The sequence below is a fragment of the Pseudophryne corroboree genome, chromosome 3 (assembly GCF_028390025.1).
Source record: "Pseudophryne corroboree isolate aPseCor3 chromosome 3, aPseCor3.hap2, whole genome shotgun sequence".
Classification (NCBI taxonomy): domain Eukaryota; kingdom Metazoa; phylum Chordata; class Amphibia; order Anura; family Myobatrachidae; genus Pseudophryne; species Pseudophryne corroboree.
The window spans coordinates 159,028,671-159,050,341 of NC_086446.1; the positions used below are offsets into that span (position 1 = coordinate 159,028,671).

At 48.7% G+C, this 21,671-nt stretch overlaps 1 protein-coding gene across 3 annotated transcripts in view; it reads left to right on the forward strand.

Moving 5' to 3' along the window:
* RAD9A (RAD9 checkpoint clamp component A) overlaps positions 1–21,671 on the forward strand; it is a 321,575-nt gene that overhangs the window by 27,286 nt on the left and 272,618 nt on the right. The window contains exon 1 of one of the 3 annotated variants that reach the window (XM_063958521.1): positions 11,140–11,526. The exons of the other annotated variants lie outside the window; for them this stretch is intronic. Within the exon in view, the coding sequence (XP_063814591.1) occupies positions 11,158–11,526 (369 nt within the window). The 5' untranslated portion in view covers positions 11,140–11,157. Of the gene's footprint in view, positions 1–11,139; positions 11,527–21,671 lie in introns of those variants that run through there. 3 annotated transcript variants of the gene reach the window in all.

Genomic DNA, 21,671 nt, shown 5'->3' on the forward strand with positions numbered 1-21,671 from the left:
GCCCGCTGCAGCCGGTGTCGCTGACTCTGGCTAGAGGTCAATATTGACCTCTTGTGTCTGGGCGGCGCTGCTATGGGAGAGACGTCATGACGTCTCTCCCATAGAGAGTAGCCGGCGCCCGGAGACAGCAGAAGCAGCAGAAGCATCGGTCCGGAAGCAGGAGCGAGGCTGGTAAGTATTGTGATTTTTCTTTTAGGTTTCAAAGCGGCTACAGGGGGCACATACTGGGGGCACTGCTACAGGGGGAACAGCTACTGGGGGCAAATCAACTGGGGGCACTACTACAGGGGGCACGACTACTAGGGGTACTGCTACAGGGGAAACAGCTACTGGGGGCAAATCTACAGGGGGCACAGCTACAAGGGGCAAATCAACTGGGGGCATTACTACAGGGGCACAACTACTAGGGGAACAACTACAGGGGGCACTGCTACAGGGGAAACAGCTACTGGGGGCAAGTTAACTAGGGGCACAGCTGCTGGGGGCACAACTACTGGGGGGCAAATCTACTGGGGGGCAAATCTACTGGGGGGCACAGCTACAGGGGGCAAATCAACTGGGGGGCAAATAAACTGGGGGCACAGCTACTGGGGGCACTACTACAGGGGCACAACTACTAGGGGGCACTGCTACAGAGGAACAGCTACTGGGGGCAAATTAACTGGGGGCACAGCTGCTGGGGGCACAACTACTGGGGGCAAATCTACTGGGGGGCCACAACTACTGGGGGCATAGCCAGCTATAGGGGGCAAATCTACTGGGGGGCACAACTACTTGGGGCAAATCTGGGGGCACAGCTACTGGGGGCATATCTGTGACCACGACCCTCCCCTATGAAGCTACGCCTCTGTTTTGCCGCGGGGAGGGAGGGGCGCCAGTGGAAACTTTCGCACCGGGTGCCACAAGGTGTAGAACCGCCCTGATGCCACAAGCTTGGCACACCTACAGATGGAACCATACATATATTGGCATCTCTGCTGCGCCTAGGTGCACCATGGTTTATTAGCATAAGGCTTTCATCTATTGTTCTCAGCTGCAGTACAATACAGAGAGAACAATACAGCAGGGGATTAAGCCATTACAGGAGGGGATTAAATCCGACTGCCCTGGCTTAGTTAATCCTATTAAAGGCCAAAATGAGGAAGGCTCCATCTGTATCTTTGGCCAGTTCCTTCCATTCCTCTTAGCAGCACCTCTCAATCACCATCCGGTTAGATGGGAAGCGTTGGTGCACAGCCATTTTCAGATCTCTCCAGAAATGTTCAATCGGATTTAAGTGTGGGCTCTAGCTGGGCCACTCGAGGGCATTCACAGAGTTGTCCTGAAGCCACTCCTTTGATATCTTGGCTGTGTGCTTAGGGTCATTGTCCTACTGAAAGATGAACCGTCGCCCCAGTCTGAGGTCAAGTGCGCTCTGGAGCAGGTTTTCATCCAGGATGTATCTGTACATTGCTGCATTCATCTATTCCTCTATCCTGACTAGTCTCCCAGTTCCTACCGCTGAAAAACATGCCCACAGCATGATGCTGCTACCACCATGCTTCACTGTAGGGATGGCATTGGCCTGGTGATGAGCGGTGCCTGGTTTCCTGCAAACATGATGCCTGGCATGCACGCCAGAGTGTTCAATCTTTATCTCATCAGACCAGAGAATTTTGTTTCTCTTGGTTTGAGAGTCCTTCAAGTGCATTTTGGCAAACTCCATGCAGGCTGCCATGTGCCTTTTACAAAGGATTGACTTCCGTCTGGCCACTCTACCACACAGGCCTGATTGGTGGATTGCTGTAGAGATTGTTGTCCTTCTAGAATGTTCTCTCTCCACAGAGGAATATTGTAGCTCTGACAGAGTGACCATCGGGTTCTTGGTCACCTCCCTGACTAGGGCCCTTCTCCCCCGATCGCTCAGTTTAGACGGCTGGCCAGCTCTAGGAAGAGTCATGGTGGTTCCGCACTAATTCCATTTACAGAAGGAGGCCACTGTGCTCATTGGGACCTTTAAAGCAGCAGATATTTCTCTTGCGTCCTAGAGGATGCTGGGGACTCCGTAAGGACCATGGGGTATAGACGGGCTCCGCAGGAGATAGGGCACTTAAAAAGAACTTTGACTATGGGTGTGCACTGGCTCCTCCCTCTATGCCCCTCCTCCAGACCTCAGTTAGATTCTGTGCCCAGAGGAGAAAGGGTACAATGCAGAGAGCTCTCCAGAGTTTTCTGTTTTGAAGAATTTGTTAGGTTTTTTATTTTCAGGGAGTCCTGTTGGCAACAGGCTCCCTGCATCGTGGGACTGAGGAGAGAGAAGCAGAGCTGGCTTGTCAAGTTGGGCACTGTTTCTAAGGCTACTGGACACCATTAGCTCCAGAGGGAGTCGGAACACAGGTCTCACCTGGGGTTCGTCCCGGAGCCGCGCCGCCGTCCTCACAGATGCCGAAGATAGAAGCCAGGTGAGTATGAGAAGGCAAAGAAGACATCAGGCGGCAGAAGATCTTCATGAGGTAAGCGCGCAGCGGTATGCTGCGCGCCATTGCTCCCAGTACACACACACACAAAAGCAGGCACTGAAGGGTGCAGGGCGCAGGGGGGGGGGGGGGGGGGGGCGCCCTGGGCAGCAAGTTCGCCCTGGGCAGCAAGTTTCCTCATTTTTTGGCAATATAAAGCAGGATTAGGCTGTGGGACAGTAAATCCTAAAATCCCCCGCCATTTTTTATATAGAATTACTGGGACCGAAGCCCGCCGTCGGGTGGGCGGGGCTTGATCCTCAGCACTAACCAGCGCCATTTTCTCCACAGAAACTGCATGAGATACGCTGGCTCCCTGATCTCTCCCCTGCTGAACTTCGCAGGCTGGAAAAAAGAGGAGGGGGGCACTTTGGCGACGCAGTGAGTGGGAATTAAGGTTATATATATATATAAAAAGCGCTATCTGGTCATATATATTCCAGTGTTTTAAGCGCTGGGTGTGTGCTGGCATACTCTCTCTCTGTCTTTCCTAAGGGCCTGGTTGGGGTTTTGTCCCCTTATAGGTTAATCCCTGTGTGTGGGGGGTGTCTGTACGTGTGTGTCGACATGTCTGAGGCGGAAGGCTTCTCCAAGGAGGAGGTGGAGCAAATGAGTGGTGTGTCCCCGTCGGTTGTGCCGACTCAGGATTGGATGGACATGTGACATATGTTGAATGCAAGTGTGGCATCTTTACATAAAAGGCTTGATAAGGCTGAATTAGGGGGGACATCAGGGGATCAATCCTCGGATTGGACCGACTCACAGGGCCCGTCGGGGTCTCAAAAGCGTCCCTTAACACAAGACACTACTACCGACACGGATTCTGATTCCATTGTCGACTATGACAAAGTAAAATTGCACCCTAGGGTGACCAAACCATTCAGTGTATGATTGTGGCAATAAGGGATGTGTTGCATATTGAGGATGAACCCTCGGTCCCCGACACAAGGGTACACATGTTTAAGGGAAAGAAACAGATTATTAATTTTCCCACATCTTATGAATTAAATGATTTCTTTGGAAAAGCTTGGGAGACTCCGGAAAAGAGACCGCAGATCCCCAAAAGAATTTTTTATGGCATACCCCTTCCCTAAACAGGACAGGGAGATTTGGGAATCACCCCCCACTGTGGACAAGGCCCTGACGCGCTTGTCCAAGAAAGTGGCGCTACCGTCTCCTGACACAGCGGCCCTTAAGGACCCTGCAGATCGCAGGCAAGAAACTACCTTAAAGTGTATTTATTCTCATACGGGTGCTGTGCTAAGACCAACAATTGCGTCGGCATGGGTGTGTAGCGCAATTGCAGCTTGGACAGAAGAGCTGACAGATCACTTTGATAATATGGATAAGGATACTATATTCTTAACTCTAGCCCATATAAAAGACGCAGTCTTATTTATGAGGGATGCTCAAAGGGACATTGGATTGCTAGCTTCTAGGGCCAATGCCATGTCTATCTCTGCGAGAAGATCCTTATGGACTCGCCAATCGACGGGTGATGCGGATTCCAAAAAACATATGGAAGTACTACCCTATAAGGGAGATGTATTGTTTGGGGATGGGCTGACGGACCTGGTTTCCACAGCTACAGCAAATGTTTTACCATATATTCCCCAACAGCAAAAGAAAGTACCACCCTATCAGATGCAGTCCTTTCGGTCGCACAAGTCCAGAAGAGGTCAGGGATCCTCTTTCCTTGCCAGAGGTAAGGGCAGAGGCAAAAGAGCACCTGCTTTGGCAGGTGCCCAGGAACAAAAGTCCTTCCCGGCTGCTCCAAAACCCACAGCATGACGCTGGGGCTCCCCTGAGGGAGTCCGCACCTGTGGGGGCAAGTCTTCGACTTTTCAGTCAGACCTGGGTCAGATCAGACCTGAATCCCTGGGTGTTGGAAATAGTTTCCCAGGGTTACAAACTGGAATTCGAGGAGGTGCCCCCGCGCCAATTTTTCAAATCGGCCCTACCAGCCTCCACATCGGAACGGGATGTAGTGTTAGCTGCAATTCAAACGCTGTGTATACAGCAAGTGATAATCAAGGTTCCCCTGCACCAGCAGGGAAGAGGTTACTACTCAACCCTATTTGTGGTCCCGAAACCGGACTGTTCGGTCAGACCTATTTTGAATCTGAAATCCCTAAACCTGTACATAAAAAGATTCAAATTCAAAATTGAATCACTCAGAGCGATAATAGCCAACATGGATAACAAGGTTGAGTTGAAATTTCTTACTTGGAAGGTGGTCATGTTGTTGGCCTTGGCATCAGCAAGGCGAGTGTCAGAATTGGCGGCTTTGTCACACAAAAGCCCCTACTTGATTTTTCATGTGGATCGGGCTGAATTGAGGACACGTCCGCAATTTTTGCCTAAGGTGGTTTCTTCGTTCCATGTGAATCAACCTATTGTGGTGCCTGTGGCTACAAGTGACCTGGAGGATTCCAGATCCCTGGACGTAGTCAGGGCCTTAAAGATTTATGTAGCCAGGACGGCTAGAATTAGGAAAACAGAGGCTCTGTTTGTCCTGTATGCTGCCAATAAGATTGGCGCACCTGCTTCGAAGCAGACTATTGCTCGCTGGATCTGTAATACGATTCAGCAGGCTCATTCTACGACTGGATTGCCGGTACCAAATTCGGTTAAGGCCCATTCCACTAGGAAGGTGGGCTCTTCTTGGGCGGCTGCCCGAGGCGTCTCGGCATTACAACTTTGCCGAGCGGCGACTTGGTCGGGATCAAACACTTTTGCTAAATTCTGCAAGTTTGATACCCTGGCTGATGAGGACCTAGCGTTTGCTCAGTCGGTGCTGCAGAGTCATACGCACTCTCCCGCCCGATTGGATGCTTTGGTATAAACCCCATGGTCCTTACGAAGTCCCCAGCATCCTCTAGGACGTAAGAGAAAATAAGATTTTAAACCTACCGGTAAATCTATTTCTCCTAGTCCGTAAAGGATGTTGGGCGCCCGTCCCAGTGCGGAAACTCTGCAAGACTTGTATATAGTTGTTGCTTAAATAAGGGTTATGTTACAGTTGACATCGGTCTTGGACCGTTGCTGTTATTGTTCATACAGTTAACTGGTTTTGTATGATCCAGGTTACGTGGTATGCTTGGTGTGGGCTGGTATGAATCTTGCCCTTGGATTTCTAAATCCTGCCTTGTAGTGTCCATCTCCTCTGGGCACAGTTCTCTAACTGAGGTCTGGAGGAGGGGCATAGAGGGAGGAGCCAGTGCACACCCATAGTCAAAGTTCTTTTCTCTGACGTCCTAGTGGATGCTGGGAACTCCGTAAGGACCATGGGGAATAGCGGGCTCCGAAGTAGGCTGGGCACTCTAGAAAGATTTCAGACTACCTGGTGTGCACTGGCTCCTCCCACTATGACCCTCCTCCAAGCCTCAGTTAGAATTCGTGCCCGGCCGAGGTTGGATGCACACTAGGGGCTCTCCTGAGCTATTAGAAAGAATAGACTTAGGTTTTTTATTTTCAGTGAGACCTGCTGGCAACAGGCTCACTGCAGCGAGGGACTAAGGGGAGAAGAAGCGAACTCGCCTGCTTGCAGCCGGATTGGGCTTCTTAGGCTACTGGACACCATTAGCTCCAGAGGGATCGACCGCAGGCCTAGTCCTTGGTGTTCGGTCCCGGAGCCGCGCTGCCGTCCCCCTTACAGAGCCAGAAGCAAGAAGATGGTCCGGAAAATCGGCGGCATGAAGACTCTGTCTTCACCAAGGTAGCGCACAGCACTGCAGCTGTGCGCCATTGCTCCTCTCACACTTCACACTCCGGTCACTGAGGGTGCAGGGCGCTGGGGGGGGGGGGGGGCGCCCTGAGGCAGCAATAATAACACCTTGGCTGGCTAAAATACCTCAATATATAACCCCAGAGGCTATATATGAGGTAAATACCCCTGCCAGAATTCCATAAAAAGCGGGAGAATAGGCCGCGAAAAAGGGGCGGAGCCTATCTCAGCACACTGGCGCCATTTTTCCCTCACAGCTCGGCTGGAAGGAAGCTCCCTGGCTCTTCCCTGCAATATACAGTAACAGTAAGAGGGAAAAGAGAGGGGGGGCATTAAATTTGGCAGTATATATACATATATTATATGAAAAGCAGCTATTAGGGACATAACTCAGTTAGTCCCTGTATATATATAGCGCTCTGGTGTGTGCTGGCATACTCTCACTCTGTCCCCCCAAAGGGCTTTTTGTGGGTCCTGTCCTCTGTTGAGCATTCCCTGTGTGTGTGGGGTGTGTCGGTACGGCTGTGTCGACATGTTTGATGAGGATAATGAGGTGGAGGCGGAGCAGATGCATTTTGAAGGGACATCACCCCCTGCGGGGCAGACACCCGAGTGGATGAACTTATGGAAAGAAATGAGTGCACGTATAGATTCTTTACATAAGAAATTTGACGACATGCCAAATGTGGGACAGCCGGGATCTCAGCTCGTGCCTGTCCAGGTGCCTCAGGGGTCGTCAGGGGCTCTAAAACGCCCGCTACCTCAGTTTGCAGACCCGGATGTCGACACAGATACTGATAACAGTGTCGACGACGATGAGTCAAACCTAATGCCTGTCAGGGCCATTCACTGCATGATTGAGGCAATGAAAGAGGTGTTAAACATTTCTGATTTACATCCAGGTACCACAAAAAAGGGTATTATGTTTGGGGAGAAAAAACTACCCGTAGTTTTTCCCCCATCAGATGAACTAAATGAAGTGTGTGAAGAAGCGTGGCTTTTCCCTGATAAAAAATTTGTAATTCCTAAGAAGGTACTAATGGCGTTCCCTTTCCCGCCAGAGGATAGGTCACGTTGGGAAACACCACCTAGGGTGGATAAAGCGCTCACACGTTTGTCAAAAAAGGTGGCACTACCCTCTCAGGATACGGCCGCCCTTAAGGAGCCTGCTGATAGAAAGCAGGAGGCAATCCTAAAGTCTGTATACACACACTCAGGCATTATACTTAGACCAGCTATTGCGTCAGCTTGGATGTGCAGTGCTGCCGCTGCATGGTCAGAAAAACTGTCAGAAAATATTGACACACTAGACAGAGACACTATTCTGCTAACGATTGACCATATAAAAGATTCAGTCTTATATATGAGAGATGCACAGAGGGAAATTTGCCGGCTGGCATCTAAAGTAAGTGCATTGTCTATCTCTGCTAGGAGATGCTTATGGACTCGTCAGTGGACGGGAGATGCAGATTCCAAGAGGCACATGGAAGTTTTGCCTTATAAAGGGGAGGAATTATTTGGGGATGGTCTCTCCGACCTAGTTTCCACAGCAACGTCTGGGAAGTCAGCATTTTACCCCATGTTCCCTCACAGCCTAAGAAGGCGCCATTTTATCAGGTTCAGTCCTTTCGGACCCAGAAAAGCAAGCGTGGAAAAGGAGGGTCTTTTCTGTCTAGAGGCAGAGGTAGGGGAAAAAGGCTGCAACAGACAGCAGGTTCCCAGGAACCAAAGTCCTCCCACGCTTCCTCTTCCAAGTCCGCCGCATGACGGTGGGGCTCCACAGGTGGAGCCAGGTACGGTGGGGGCCCGCCTCAGAAATTTCAGCGATCAGTGGGCTCGCTCACAGGTGGATCCCTGGATCCTTCAAGTAGTATCTCAGGGATACATGCTGGAATTCGAGGCGGCTCCACCCCACCGGTTCCTAAAAACTGCCTTGCCGATTGCTCCCTCAGACAAGGAGGCGGTGCTAGCGGCAATTCGCAAGCTGTATTCCCAGCAGGTGATAATCAAGGTACCCCTACTTCAACAAGGCCGGGGTTACTATTCCACACTATTTGTGGTACCGAAGCCGGACGGTTCGGTGAGACCCATTTTAAATTTGAAATCCTTGAACATGTACATAAAAAAATTCAAGTTCAAGATGGAATCGCTCAGGGCGGTTATTGCAAGCCTGGACGAGGGGGATTACATGGTTTCCCTGGACATCAAGGATGCTTACCTGCATGTCCCCATTTACCATCCTCACCAGGAGTACCTCAGATTTGTGGTACAGGATTGCCATTACCAATTCCAGACGCTGCCGTTTGGACTCTCCACGGCACCAAGGGTATTTACCAAGGTTATGGCGGAAATGATGATACTCCTTCGAAGAAAGGGAGTTTTAATTATCCCGTACTTGGACGATCTCCTAATAAAGGCACGGTCCAAAGAACAGTTGTTGGTGGGAGTAGCACTATCTCAGGAAGTGCTAAACCAGCACGGCTGGATTCTGAATATCCCAAAGTCACAGCTGGTCCCGACGACACGTCTACTGTTCCTGGGGATGATTCTGGACACAGTCCAGAAAAAAGTGTTTCTCCCGGAGGAGAAAGCCAGGGAGTTGTCTTCTCTAGTCAGAGACCTCCTGAAACCAAAACAGGTATCGGTGCATCACTGCACGCGGGTCTTGGGAAAGATGGTAGCTTCTTACGAAGCAATTCCATTCGGCAGGTTCCATGCCAGAATCTTTCAGTGGGACCTGTTGGACAAGTGGTCCGGATCGCATCTTCAGATGCATCGCTTGATAACCCTGTCTGCAAGAACCAGGGTGTCTCTTCTGTGGTGGCTGCAGAGTGCTCATCTTCTGGAGGGTCGCAGATTCGGCATTCAGGACTGGGTCCTGGTGACCACGGATGCCAGACTGCGAGGCTGGGGGGCAGTCACAAAGGGAAGAAACTTCCAAGGACTATGGACAAGTCAGGAGACTTCCCTTCACATAAATATTCTGGAACTAAGGGCCATCTACAATGCCCTAAGTCAAGCAAAATCCCTGCTCCTACACCAGCCGGTGCTGATCCAGTCAGACAACATCACGGCAGTCGCCCATGTGAATCGACAGGGCGGCACAAGAAGCAGGATGGCAATGACAGAAGCCACAAGAATTCTCCGATGGGCGGAAAATCATGTACTAGCACTGTCAGCAGTGTTCATTCCGGGAGTGGACAACTGGGAAGCAGACTTCCTCAGCAGACACGACCTCCACCCGGGAGAGTGGGGACTTCATCCAGAAGTCTTCCAAATGATTGTACATCAGTGGGGTCGTCCACAGGTGGACATGATGGCGTCCCGCCTAAACAAAAAACTAGAGAGGTATTGCGCCAGGTCAAGAGACCCTCAAGCGATAGCTGTGGACGCTCTGGTGACACCGTGGGTGTACCAGTCAGTTTGTGTTCCCTCCGCTGCCTCTCATACCAAAGGTATTGAGAATAATAAGAAAGCGAGGAGTAAGCACAATTCTCGTGGTTCCGGATTGGCCAAGAAGAACATGGTACCCGGAACTTCAAGAGATGATCTCAGAGGACCCGTGGCCTCTGCCGCTAAGACAAGACCTGCTACAGCAGGGGCCCTGTCTGTTCCAAGACTTACCGCGGCTGCGTTTGACGGCATGGCAGTTGAACGCCGGATCCTGAAAGAAAAGGGCATTCCGGAGGAAGTCATTCCTACGCTTATTAAAGCCAGGAAAGAGGTTACAGCAAATCATTATCACCGCATATGGCGGAAATATGTTGCATGGTGTGAGGCCGAAAAGGCCCCAACTGAGGAATTTCAACTAGGTCGATTTCTGCATTTCCTGCAAGCAGGAGTGAATATGGGCCTAAAACTGGGTTCCATTAAGGTACAGATCTCGGCTCTATCGATTTTCTTTCAGAAAGAACTAGCTTCAGTACCTGAAGTTCAGACAATTGTAAAGGGAGTGCTGCATATTCAGCCCCCATATGTGCCTCCTGTGGCACCTTGGGATCTCAACATGGTGTTGAGTTTCTTAAAATCACATTGGTTTGAACCACTAAAAACCGTGGATCTGAAATATCTCACGTGGAAGGTGGTCATGTTATTGGCCTTGGCTTCTGCCAGGCGAGTATCAGAATTGGCGGCTTTGTCTTTATAAAAGCCCTTATCTGATTTTCCATATGGATAGGGCAGAATTGAGGACTCGTCCCCAGTTTTTCCCTAAGGTGGTGTCAGCGTTTCATTTGAACCAGCCTATTGTGGTGCCTGCGGCCACTAGGGACTTGGAGGACTCCAAGTTGTTAGACGTGGTCAGGGCGCTGAAAATATATGTTTCCAGGACGGCTGGAGTCAGAAAATCTGACTCGCTGTTTATCCTATATGCACCCAACAAGCTGGGTGCTCCTGCTTCTAAGCAGACTATTGCTCGTTGGATTTGTAGTACAATTCAACTTGCACATTCTGTGGCAGGCCTGCCACAGCCAAAATCTGTCAATGCCCATTTCACAAGGAAGGTGGGCTCATATTGGGCGGCTGCCCGAGGGGTCTCGGCTTTACAACTTTGCCGAGCTGCTACTTGGTCAGGGGCAAACACGTTTGCAAAATTCTATAAATTTGATACCCTGGCTGAGGAGGACCTGGAGTTCTCTCATTCGGTGTTGCAGAGTCATCCGCACTCTCCCGCCCGTTTGGGAGCTTTGGTATAATCCCCATGGTCCTTACGGAGTTCCCAGCATCCACTAGGACGTCAGAGAAAATAAGAATTTACTCACCGGTAATTCTATTTCTCGTAGTCCGTAGTGGATGCTGGGCGCCCATCCCAAGTGTGGTTTATCTGCAATACTTGTACATAGTTATTGTTAACTAAATCGGGTTATTGTTGAGCAGGGCCGGATTTAGGGGGGGGCGAACGGGGCGACCGCCCCCCCTAACATACAGCTCCATTCCATGTGCTGCTGTGCACACAGTGTACCGGAGATCTGCATTAACCCCTCCCACAGCAGAGCGAGTCACAGCTGGGTGAGACAGATAGACGGGATTGAGCTGAGCACTTGTGCAGAGGGAGGAGAGAGCTCTCCCGAGTCCCAGCCAATCAGAGCTGGCCTTCCTCCCCTGCTCCTCCTCTCTCCCCTGGTCTCCCTGTGTGTGAGCCTGGTCAGCCTGTTGCAAAGCATTACTGGGATTTTGAGTCTCTCGCGTCTCACCAGTGTCTGCCCTGCATCATGTCTCCTGACTGAGCTGCAAGAGGAGCCCCCCTCCTCACCTTCCTTCTCCCCCCAGAAATTCCAATCTTCTTGTCTGCAGCTTGTAACGGAGGTCAGTGTCCCGTATGTGTGCACTGAGCAACTTAGCTGATGTCTGCTTACAGGTCAGACTTCAGCAATCAGTGAAGAGAGACATGCATTCTGTGTGATAGCAGCAGCACTGGGTGAAGAGAGAGGTCTGTGCAGCCTGCTTGTAACATGAGACATGTCTCCTCTCAGACAGACTATGGGCAGTTCTGTACACCTTTCTTAGGTGCAGCCACAGACTTTCACCCTGACCCCCACTGCTGCTCATTTATTAGTTAGCATCACAATACAATTTAATAAAAAATAAAATACTACTCTTATCTCACACACAAAAACAGCTAAATTCCCCATTGCTTTGAAAGTTTCATATTTTGTGTTTGGGAGGGGCTGGACTAGAAGTGGGAGGAGTAGAGAGGGGAGGAGTCCGCATTGATTCTTAAACCGCCCCCCCTAAAAGAAATGTCTAGATCCGTCCCTGTTGTTGAGCCATCTGTTGAGAGGCTCAGTTGTTTCATACTGTTAACTGGGTTTCATATCACGAGTTGTACGGTGTGATTGGTGTGGCTGGTATGAGTCTTACCCGGGATTCAAAATCCTTCCTTATTGTGTACGCTCGTCCGGGCACAGTATCCTAACTGAGGCTTGGAGGAAGGTCATAGTGGGAGGAGCCAGTGCACACCAGGTAGTCTGAAATCTTTCTAGAGTGCCCATCCTCCTTCGGAGCCCGCTATTCCCCATGGTCCTTACGGAGTTCCCAGCATCCACTACGGACTACGAGAAATAGAATTACCGGTGAGTAAATTCTTATTTTTAGGTGCCCTATCTCCTGCGAAGCCCGTCTATACCCCATGGTCCTTACGGAGTCCCCAGCAGCCTCTACGGACTAGGAGAAATAGATTTACCGGTAGGTTTAAAATCTTATTTTTTGTGTACCCTTCCTCAGATTTGTGCCTCTAGACAATCCTGTCTCAGAGGTTACAGACAATTCCTTTGACTTCATGCTTGGTTTGTGCTCAGACATGCACTGTCAAGTGTGGGACCTTATATAGACAGGTGTGTGCCTTTCCAAATCATGTCCAATCAACTGAATTTACGACAGGTGTACTCCAATTAAGCTGTAGGAACATCTCAAGGATGATCAGTGGAAACAGAATGCAACCGAGCTCAATTTTGAGCTCCATGGCAAAGGCTGTGAAAACTTTATGTACATGTGACTTCTTAGTTTTTTATTTTTAATAAATTTGCTAAATCTCAAAACTTCTTTTTTCACGTTCTCATTATGGAGTATTGGGTGTAGAATTTTGAGGGTAAAAAGGATTTGATTCCATCTTGGGACATAACAAAATGTGGAACTGAAGTGCTGTGAATTTTTTCCGGATGCACTGTGTGTGTATGTGTGTGTGTATTATAATGTAAAAAAAGGTCAATTTCTGAGCGGTTTTGTGTGGAAGAAATGGTCAGTTAAGTGGTTAAAATATATAATGTATGAGTTGCAGACAACTGCAGCAAGTTTTCCTGTAGTTGTATTTGCGACTTTCTGCTAATGCTATAATCAGCCCTTCCTCATCTGAACGTGTAAAGGCCCATACACACTGGGCGATTTTGAGCTGAAAGCAGCAGCCATTTGGTGTTTTGAGCTGCTTTCAGCACAAAGACGCCCAGTGTGTATGAGCAAGCGGTGAGCGCTGATGCGCGCTCCCGCTTCATCGCTGGCAGCCGCCGTTCATCCACTGGTGCTACCAGTAGATGAACGGCGGGGTGAGCGGCTTTCCATAGCGTCCTGCTATGGAAAGCTGCTCACCCCCGCTGACATCGCTGGATAGTGGGGAAAAGCGCTCAGTGTGTATGCACTGAGCGCTTTTCAGCCCAGCGATGTCAGCTATCATCGCTGTTCATACACGCTGGGCAAAAACGCCCAGTGTGTATGGACCTTAAGAAATGGGATGCCCACTTTCAGAGCCTTCAGACGCTGGAATACCGCTTGAAGCGTCTTTAGATGATACCATCCAAACATGCACCAGCCCTGTGGTAGGTGCAGAATCTCAGTTATAGTATGAATTTTAATATGAGGAATTAAAGCATGTGTGTACACAGCCACTTCAGAAACACCACCATGTGTCTGAATAGCCATATCCAAGTTACCGCTCAAGAACACCCAGCACATTTTAATTACATTTCTGATAATGCAACTGGCGTAAGCTTTTAGTGATTTTTGCGCAGTATCAAACATCGGCTCAGAATCAAGTCCTGGCGGACTTTTAGTGTTACACCAATACAAATAACCAAAATATAAAATCATAATTATGAGCACATATCTGATCCACATGAATCCATGTATAATCTGTGTTTTAAAGTGTCCACTGATCACCCCCTCCCCCCCCCCCATCACCTGGCCCCGTAGCACTGCATGCAAATATGAACAAGATTGTCCATATTAGCTTGCAGGTATGAACGAGCCGACACCAACTATGAACGAGCGCGGGGCCGCGCATCATTCATCGTTGGTGCGTACACATTAATGAACAAGATCGTTCATATCTTTCAGTGTGTAGGGCCCATAACTGTTGTTGAAAGTTTCTGTTTTGCATATGTTAAAAATAATTCCTTAATCAATGAGGATGGATGGTTTTCGGACCTAGTGGAGATTGGGTGGCTTCTTCCTGCTTTACTCTACACCATAGGATTCCTGTAAACTATGGAGCACCTTTTTATAAATGCCCCCTCTCCACTCGCTAAATATCATCATTAGCTACAAAACAAAATCTTATTTTTGCCTGAATTCAGATCACATGGGCATTTGGTTAGCAATGCCCTAATGCGGACAGAAGTACAGTGTTTACCATAGGGACTGTAGCTGGCTTCAAAAATAGTTTTCTGCCAAGTTGGCAGAGAAAAAAAACAAACAAAAAAACAAATGTATATGTAATGCAACGTATGTTTTATACTCCAAACTGTTCACACCTGTAAGCTGGCACAGTAAATAAGCTATTGCTGAGACAGTAGATGGCAGTACAAATACATCTCACAATGTTTAATCTTTAGGAGGCGTGGTGTGGTATCCTGAACGCTGTGATCCTGACAGCCGGCATTTAAAACTGCATCCCCTTAAAATGTTCCCATATCATAAAGACTCTGGAGTATCTTACAGGTGAATTCCATCTATGTGCATTATTCTACCAATAACTCTGTCCTTCCTACTCCTAGTAGAATAGTGAATACTATTTCCAGGACCTCAGTGGTTCAGGAGAGTCTCTTCTCCTTGTAATGGTCACACATTCCAGGCTGACAGAGGGAACATGTTTTAAAAAAATGCACTGTAGATATTCGATAGTTATCATTGAAGCTGGCTGCGTTGGTGCTGGCGCCAGTCAAAACAACCTACTTGGCCACCATCCGATGCTTTTGCAACACAGAATTATTATTTCTCTAACGTCCTAGTGGATGCTGGGGACTCCGTAAGGACCATGAGGAATAGACGGGCTCCGCAGGAGACTGGGCACTTTAAGAAAGAATTTGGATTCTGGTGTGCTCTGGCTCCTCCCTCTATGCCCCTCCTCCAGACCTCAGTTTTGAATCTGTGCCCGGACGAGCTGGGTGCGGTTTAGTGAGCTCTCCTGAGCTTGCTATAAGAAAGTATTTTGTAAGGATTTTTTATTTTCAGGGAGATCTGCTGGCAACAGGCTCCCTGCATCGTGGGACTGAGGGGAGAGAAGCAGCCCTACTCTCTCAAGATAGGTCCTGCTTCTTAGGCTACTGGACAACATTAGCTCCAGAGGGATCGTACACAGGATCTCACCCTCGTCGTCCGATCCCGGAGCCGCGCCGCCGTCCCCCTCGCAGAGCCGGAAGACAGAAGCCGGGTGAAAGAAGCAAGAAGACTTCGAAATCGGCGGCAGAAGACTCCAGTCTTCACTGAGGTAGCGCACAGCACTGCAGCTGTGCGCCATTGCTCCCACACTACACCCACATACCCCGGTAACTGTAAGGGTGCAGGGCGCAGGGTAGGGGGCCCCCTGGGCAGCAATTAGAGACCTCTTTGGCAAAAGTTTGCATATATACAGTTGGGCACTGTATATATGTATGAGCCCCCGCCAAAAATTGTACATGAAAACGGGACAGAAGCCCGCCGTCGAGGGGGCGGGGCTTCTTCCTCAGCACTCACCAGCGCCATGTTTTTTCTCCACAGCACCGCTGAGAGGAAGCTCCCCAGCCTCTCCCCTGCAGTTACACGGTAGAAGAGGGTAAAAAGAGAGGGGGGGGGGCACATAATTAGGCGCAAAAATCAATATAAACAGCAGCTACTGGGTTAACATTAAGTTACTGTGTTATTCCTGGGTTAATAGCGCTGGGGTGTGTGCTGGCATACTCTCTCTCTGTTTATCCAAAGGGCGTTGTGGGGGAATTGTCTTCAGATGAGCATTCCCTGAGTGTGTGGTGTGTCGGTACGTGTGTGTCGACATGTCTGAGGTAAAAGGCTCCCCTAAGGAGGAGATGGAGCAAATATGTGTGTGAGAGGGTGTCTCCGTCGACAACGCCGACACCTGTTTGGATATGTGTAATTAAGTGCTAAGGTGAATTTATTGCACAAAAGTTTAGAGAACAGACAGGGAATCTACCCATGTCTGTCCCTATGTCGCAGAGACCTTCAGAGTCTCTCAATGATCACTATCCAAAATAATAGACACTGATATCGACACGGAGTCTGACTCCAGTGTCGACTACGATAATGCAAAGTTACAGCCAAAATGGCAGAAAAGTATTCAATATAAGATTATTGTAATAAAAGATGATTTGCATATCACTGATGACTCATCTGTCCCTGACACAAGGATACACATGTTTAAGGGGAAGAAAGCGGAGGTAAATTTCCTTCCTCTCATGAAGAAAAAGAGCGGGAATCTCCAGACAAGAAGCTGCAGCTTCCCACAAAGAATTCTCAGGGAGTATCCTTTCCCTACTAGGGCCAGGATACGATGGGAATATTCCCCTAGGGTGTCAAGTTTGCCCAAAAGGTAGCCCTGACGTAACCGCTATCCTCAGGGATCCTGCAGATAGCGTGCACATTCTGGTACACTACTCAGACCGGCGATTGTGTCGGCATGGCTTTATAGCGCTGTGGCAGCGTGGACAGGTACCTTATCAGCAGAGATTGAGAATATATATATATATATATATATATATATATATATATATATATATATATATATATATATATATATATATATATATATATATATTCTAGAAAGACAATTCAGCCGGCACTCAAATCAGATAAGCAACATGCCTCGGTGCCATAACCATACTTAGCATACACAATTCCAAATGGTGGAAATCAGGCACTCCAGAGGCTAATTGAAAAAGAAAGCTTGTATTGACATAGAAGCGACGTTTCGGGGCTGTGCCCCTTCCTCAAGGCATACCAATACAATTTTGTATTGGTATGCCTTGAGGAAGGGGCACAGCCCCGAAACGTCGCTTCTATGTCAATACAAGCTTTCTTTTTCAATTAGCCTCTGGAGTGCCTGATTTCCACCATTTGGAATTATATATATATATAACATGCCCAAAGAGACATGAGTCTACTGGGTCCTAGAGTCAAGGCTATGTCGATTTCTGCTTGACGTGTCCTGTAGAATATGCAATGGACAGATGATGCCGACTTAAGAGGCATATGGAAGGCTGAGGATTGTGTGGAGAAGGGTTCTCAGACCTGATCTCCACAGCTATAGCTGGTAATTCTGATATTTTGCCTTATATTCCTGCACAGCCTAGGAAAGCACGACATTATCAAATGCATCCTTTCGAACAAAGAAACAAAGTCCGAGGTGCGTCCTTTCTTGGCAGAGGAAAGAAGCTGCACAACGCAGCTAGTTCCCAGGAACAGAAGTCCTCCCCAGCCTCTACAAAATCCACCGCATGTCGCTGGGGCTCCACAGGCGGAGCTAGGCCCGGTGGGGGCACGCCTTCGTAAGTTCAGCCACAACTGGGTTCACTCCCTGTTAGATCCCTGGGCAATAGATATTGTGTCTCAGGGATACAAGCTGGACTTTGAGGAGATGCCCCCTCACCGGCGGCCCTGCCAGCTTCCCCCCACGAGAGGGAAACAGTGTTAACTGCAATTCACAAATTGTATCTTCAACAGGTGGTGGTCAAGGTTCCCCTCCTTCAACAAGGAGGGGGTTATTATTCGACCATGTTGTAGTCCCGAAACCGGACGGTTCGGTCAGACCCATATTGAATTTAAAATCCCTGAACATATACCTGAAAAGGTTCAAGATGGAATCGCTAAGAGCGGTCATTGCAAGCCTGAAAGGGGGAGATTTTATGGTGACTCTGGACATAAAGGATGTATACTTTCATGTCCCAATTTATCCACCTCATCAGGCGTACCTCAGAATTGCGTTACGGGATTGTCATTACCAATTTCAGACGTTGCCGTTTGGTCTCTCCACGGCCTCGAGAATATTCACCAAGGTTATGGCGGAAATGATGGTGCTCCTGCGGAAGCAAGGTGTCACTATTATCCTGTACTTGGACGATCTCCTCATAAAAGCGAGATCAAGAGAGCAGTTGCTGAACAGCTCATCACTTTCTCTGGAAGTGTAACGGCAACACGGCTGGATTTTATATATTCCAAAGTCGCAGTTGGTTCCTACAGCTCATCTGCCTCTCCTAGGCATGATCCTAGACACAGACCAGAAAAGGGTTATCTCCCGATAGAGGGAGCTCAGGAGCTCATGACACTGGTCAGGACTCTATTAAAACCAAAACAGGTGTCAGTGCATCACTGCACTTGAGTCCTGGGAAGGATGGTGGCATCATACGAGGCCATTCCCTTCGGCAGGTTCCATGCGAGGACCTTCCAATGGGACTTACTGGACAAGTGGTCCGGATCACATCTTCAGATGCATCGGTTAATCACCCTATCCCCCAGGGCCAGGGTGTCTCTCCTGTGGTGGCTGCAGAGTGCTCACCTTCTCGAAGGTCGCAGATTCGGCATTCAGGACTGGGTCCTGGTGACCACGGATGCAAGCCTCCGAGGGTGGGGGGCAGTCACACAGGGAAGAAATTTCCAAGGGCTGTGGTCAAGTCAGGAGACTTGCCTTCACATCAACATCCTGGAACTAAGGGCCATATACAAGGCCCTACGTCAAGCGGAGTCCCTGCTTCGCGACCAACCGGTTCTGATTCAGTCAGACAACATCACCGCAGTGGCTCATGTAAACCGCCAAGGCGGCACAAGGAGCAGGGTGGCGATGGTAGAAGCCACCAGAATTCTTCGCTGGGCGGAGAATCACGTAAGCGCACTGTCAGCAGTGTTCATTCCGGGAGTGGACAACTGGGAAGCAGACTTCCTCAGCAGGCACGACCTCCACCCGGGAGAGTGGGGACTTCATCAAGAAGTCTTCACGCAGATTGCAAGTCGGTGAGAATGCCACAGGTGGACATGATGGCATCCCGCCTCAACAAAAAGCTACAGAGGTATTGCGCCAGGTCAAGAGACCCTCAGGCGATAGCTGTAGACGCACTAGTGACACCGTGGGTGTTCCAGTCGGTTTATGTATTTCATCCTCTTCCTCTCATACCAAAGGTGCTGAGAATCATAAGAAGAAGAGGAGTGAGAACAATACTCATTGTTCCGGATTGGCCAAGAAGGACTTGGTACCCAGATCTGCAAGAAATGCTCACAGAGGACCCAGGGCCTCTGCCTCTAAGACAGGACTTGTTGCAACAGGGGCCCTGTCTGTTATAAGACTTGCTGCGTTTGACGGCATGGCGGTTGAATGCCGGATCCTAGCAGAAAAAGGCATTCCGGATGAGGTTATTCCTACGCTGATAAAGGCTAGGAAGGACGTGACGGCTAAACATTATCACCGTATATGGCGAAAATATGTTGCTTGGTGTGAGGCCAGGAATGCCCCCACGGAGGAATTCCAGCTGGGCCGTTTCCTTCACTTCCTACAGTTGGGAGTGGCTTTGGGCCTAAAATTGGGTTCCATTAAGGTCCAGATTTCGGCCCTGTCTATTTTCTTTCAAAAAGAACTGGCTTCTCTGCCTGAAGTTCAGACGTTTGTAAAGGGAGTGCTGCATATTCAGCCCCCTTTTGTGCCTCCAGTGGCACCTTGGGATCTTAACGTGGTGTTGTGTTTCCTGAAGTCACACTGGTTTGAGCCACTTCAAACCGTGGAGTTAAAATATCTCACGTGGAAGGTGGTCATGCTACTAGCCTTGGCTTCGGCTAGGCGTGTGTCAGAATTGGCGGCTTTGTCACATAAAAGCCCCTATCTGGTTTTCCATGCGGATAGAGCAGAATTGCGGACCCGTCCACAATTTCTGCCAAAAGTGGTTTCATCCTTTCATATAAACCAACCTATTGTGGTGCCTGTGGCTACTACTGACTTGGAGGATTCCGAGTTACTTGATGTAGTCAGGGCTTTGAAGGTTTATGTAGCCAGAACGGCTAGGGTCAGGAAAACAGAATCTTTGTTTGTCCTGTATGCTTCCAACAAGCTTGGGGCGCCTGCTTCAAAGCAAACTATTGCTCTCTGGATCTGTAACACGATTCAGCAGGCTCATTCTGCGGCTGGATTGCCGCTGCCTAAATCAGTTAAGGCCCATTCCACTAGGAAGGTGGGCTCTTCTTGGGCGGCTGCCCGAGGGATCTCGGCATTACAGCTTTGCCGAGCTGCTACTTGGTCAGGTTCAAACACCTGTGCAAAGTTCTACAAGTTTGATACCCTGGCTGAGGAGGACCTTGTGTTTGCTCATTCGGTGCTGCAGAGTCATCCGCACTCTGCCGCCCGTTTGGGAGCTTTGGTATAATCCCCATGGTCCTTACGGAGTCCCCAGCATCCACTAGGACGTTAGAGAAAATAAAATTTTACTTACCGGTAAATCTATTTCTCGTAGTCTGTAGTGGATGCTGGGCGCCCGTCCCAAGTGCGGACTTCTTCTGCAATACTTGTATATAGATATTGCTTAAATAAGGGTTATGTTATAGTTACATCAGGGTTGATCTGATGCTCTGTTGTTGTTCATACTGTTAACTGGGTATGTTTATCACAAGTTATACGGTGTGATTGGTGTGACTGGTATAAGTCTTGCCCTGGATTCCAAAATCCTTTCCTTGTACTGTCAGCTCTTCTGGGCACAGTTTCTCTAACTGAGGTCTGGAGGAGGGACATAGAGGGAGGAGCCAGAGCACACCAGAATCCAAATTCTTTCTTAAATTGCCCAGTCTCCTGCGGAGCCCGTCTATTCCCCATGGTCCTTACGGAGTCCCCAGAATCCACTACGGACTACGAGAAATAGATTTACCAGTAAGTGAAATCGTATTTTTTTTTTTTTTTTTTTTTTTAATCAATGAAGGCATTGGGAATGTTGCTCATGCAGTGTTGCTGCATTCGGTAGAAAGCACCAATAGTTTTATGTCCCTTCCAATGTTTTTTTTTTTTATCAATGAAGGCATTGGGAATGTTGCTCATGCAGTGTTGCTGCATTCGGTAGAAAGCACCAATAGTTTTATGTCCCTTCCAATGTTTTTTTTTTTTTTTTTTACATAGAGTACGAGCTTTCGTATAGGTTTACTTTTTAAAAGTTGACTCTTCATTTTGTTTACCCATTTCTGTATCACAACAAGTTGTAGCTCTTATTTTGTAGAAATAGGGCCTGATGTGGAATTAAATGTACAGCTATTTGCGAGTGGGCTACTGATATTTACTAAGTGGGCTACTGTGCGAAAATATGCAAATGAATAACCCCAAACCCTGAACAAAATGGCCTCGTGTTCTGAGGCGCTGGCACCATGTTTTCTGTATATGGGATCACAGTTGCAGCCTGTAACATGCCCCAAAACGGTCACGTCATGCCTGCGTTTTCACCACCACTCCTTGTTGTCTCCCCCCAAACGCTTCCTGACTGGTAATCACTGATTAAATACTCTCTGCATGCAATATCGTTAAGGTACATTGGCGCTCACAGTGCGACTTAGGAGCATACGCAGTTTACTGATAATCTCTCATCACATTAAATATCATCATTGTGCACAACTCTGGTTTAGGCCCAGTGTTCTCAGTACTGCATATACTTGAGAGAGTTGCATCTACACTTGCAATTGGGCAGGGTATCCGTATGATAGATAAAGTGTCTAGTTATAATAATAATAATAAT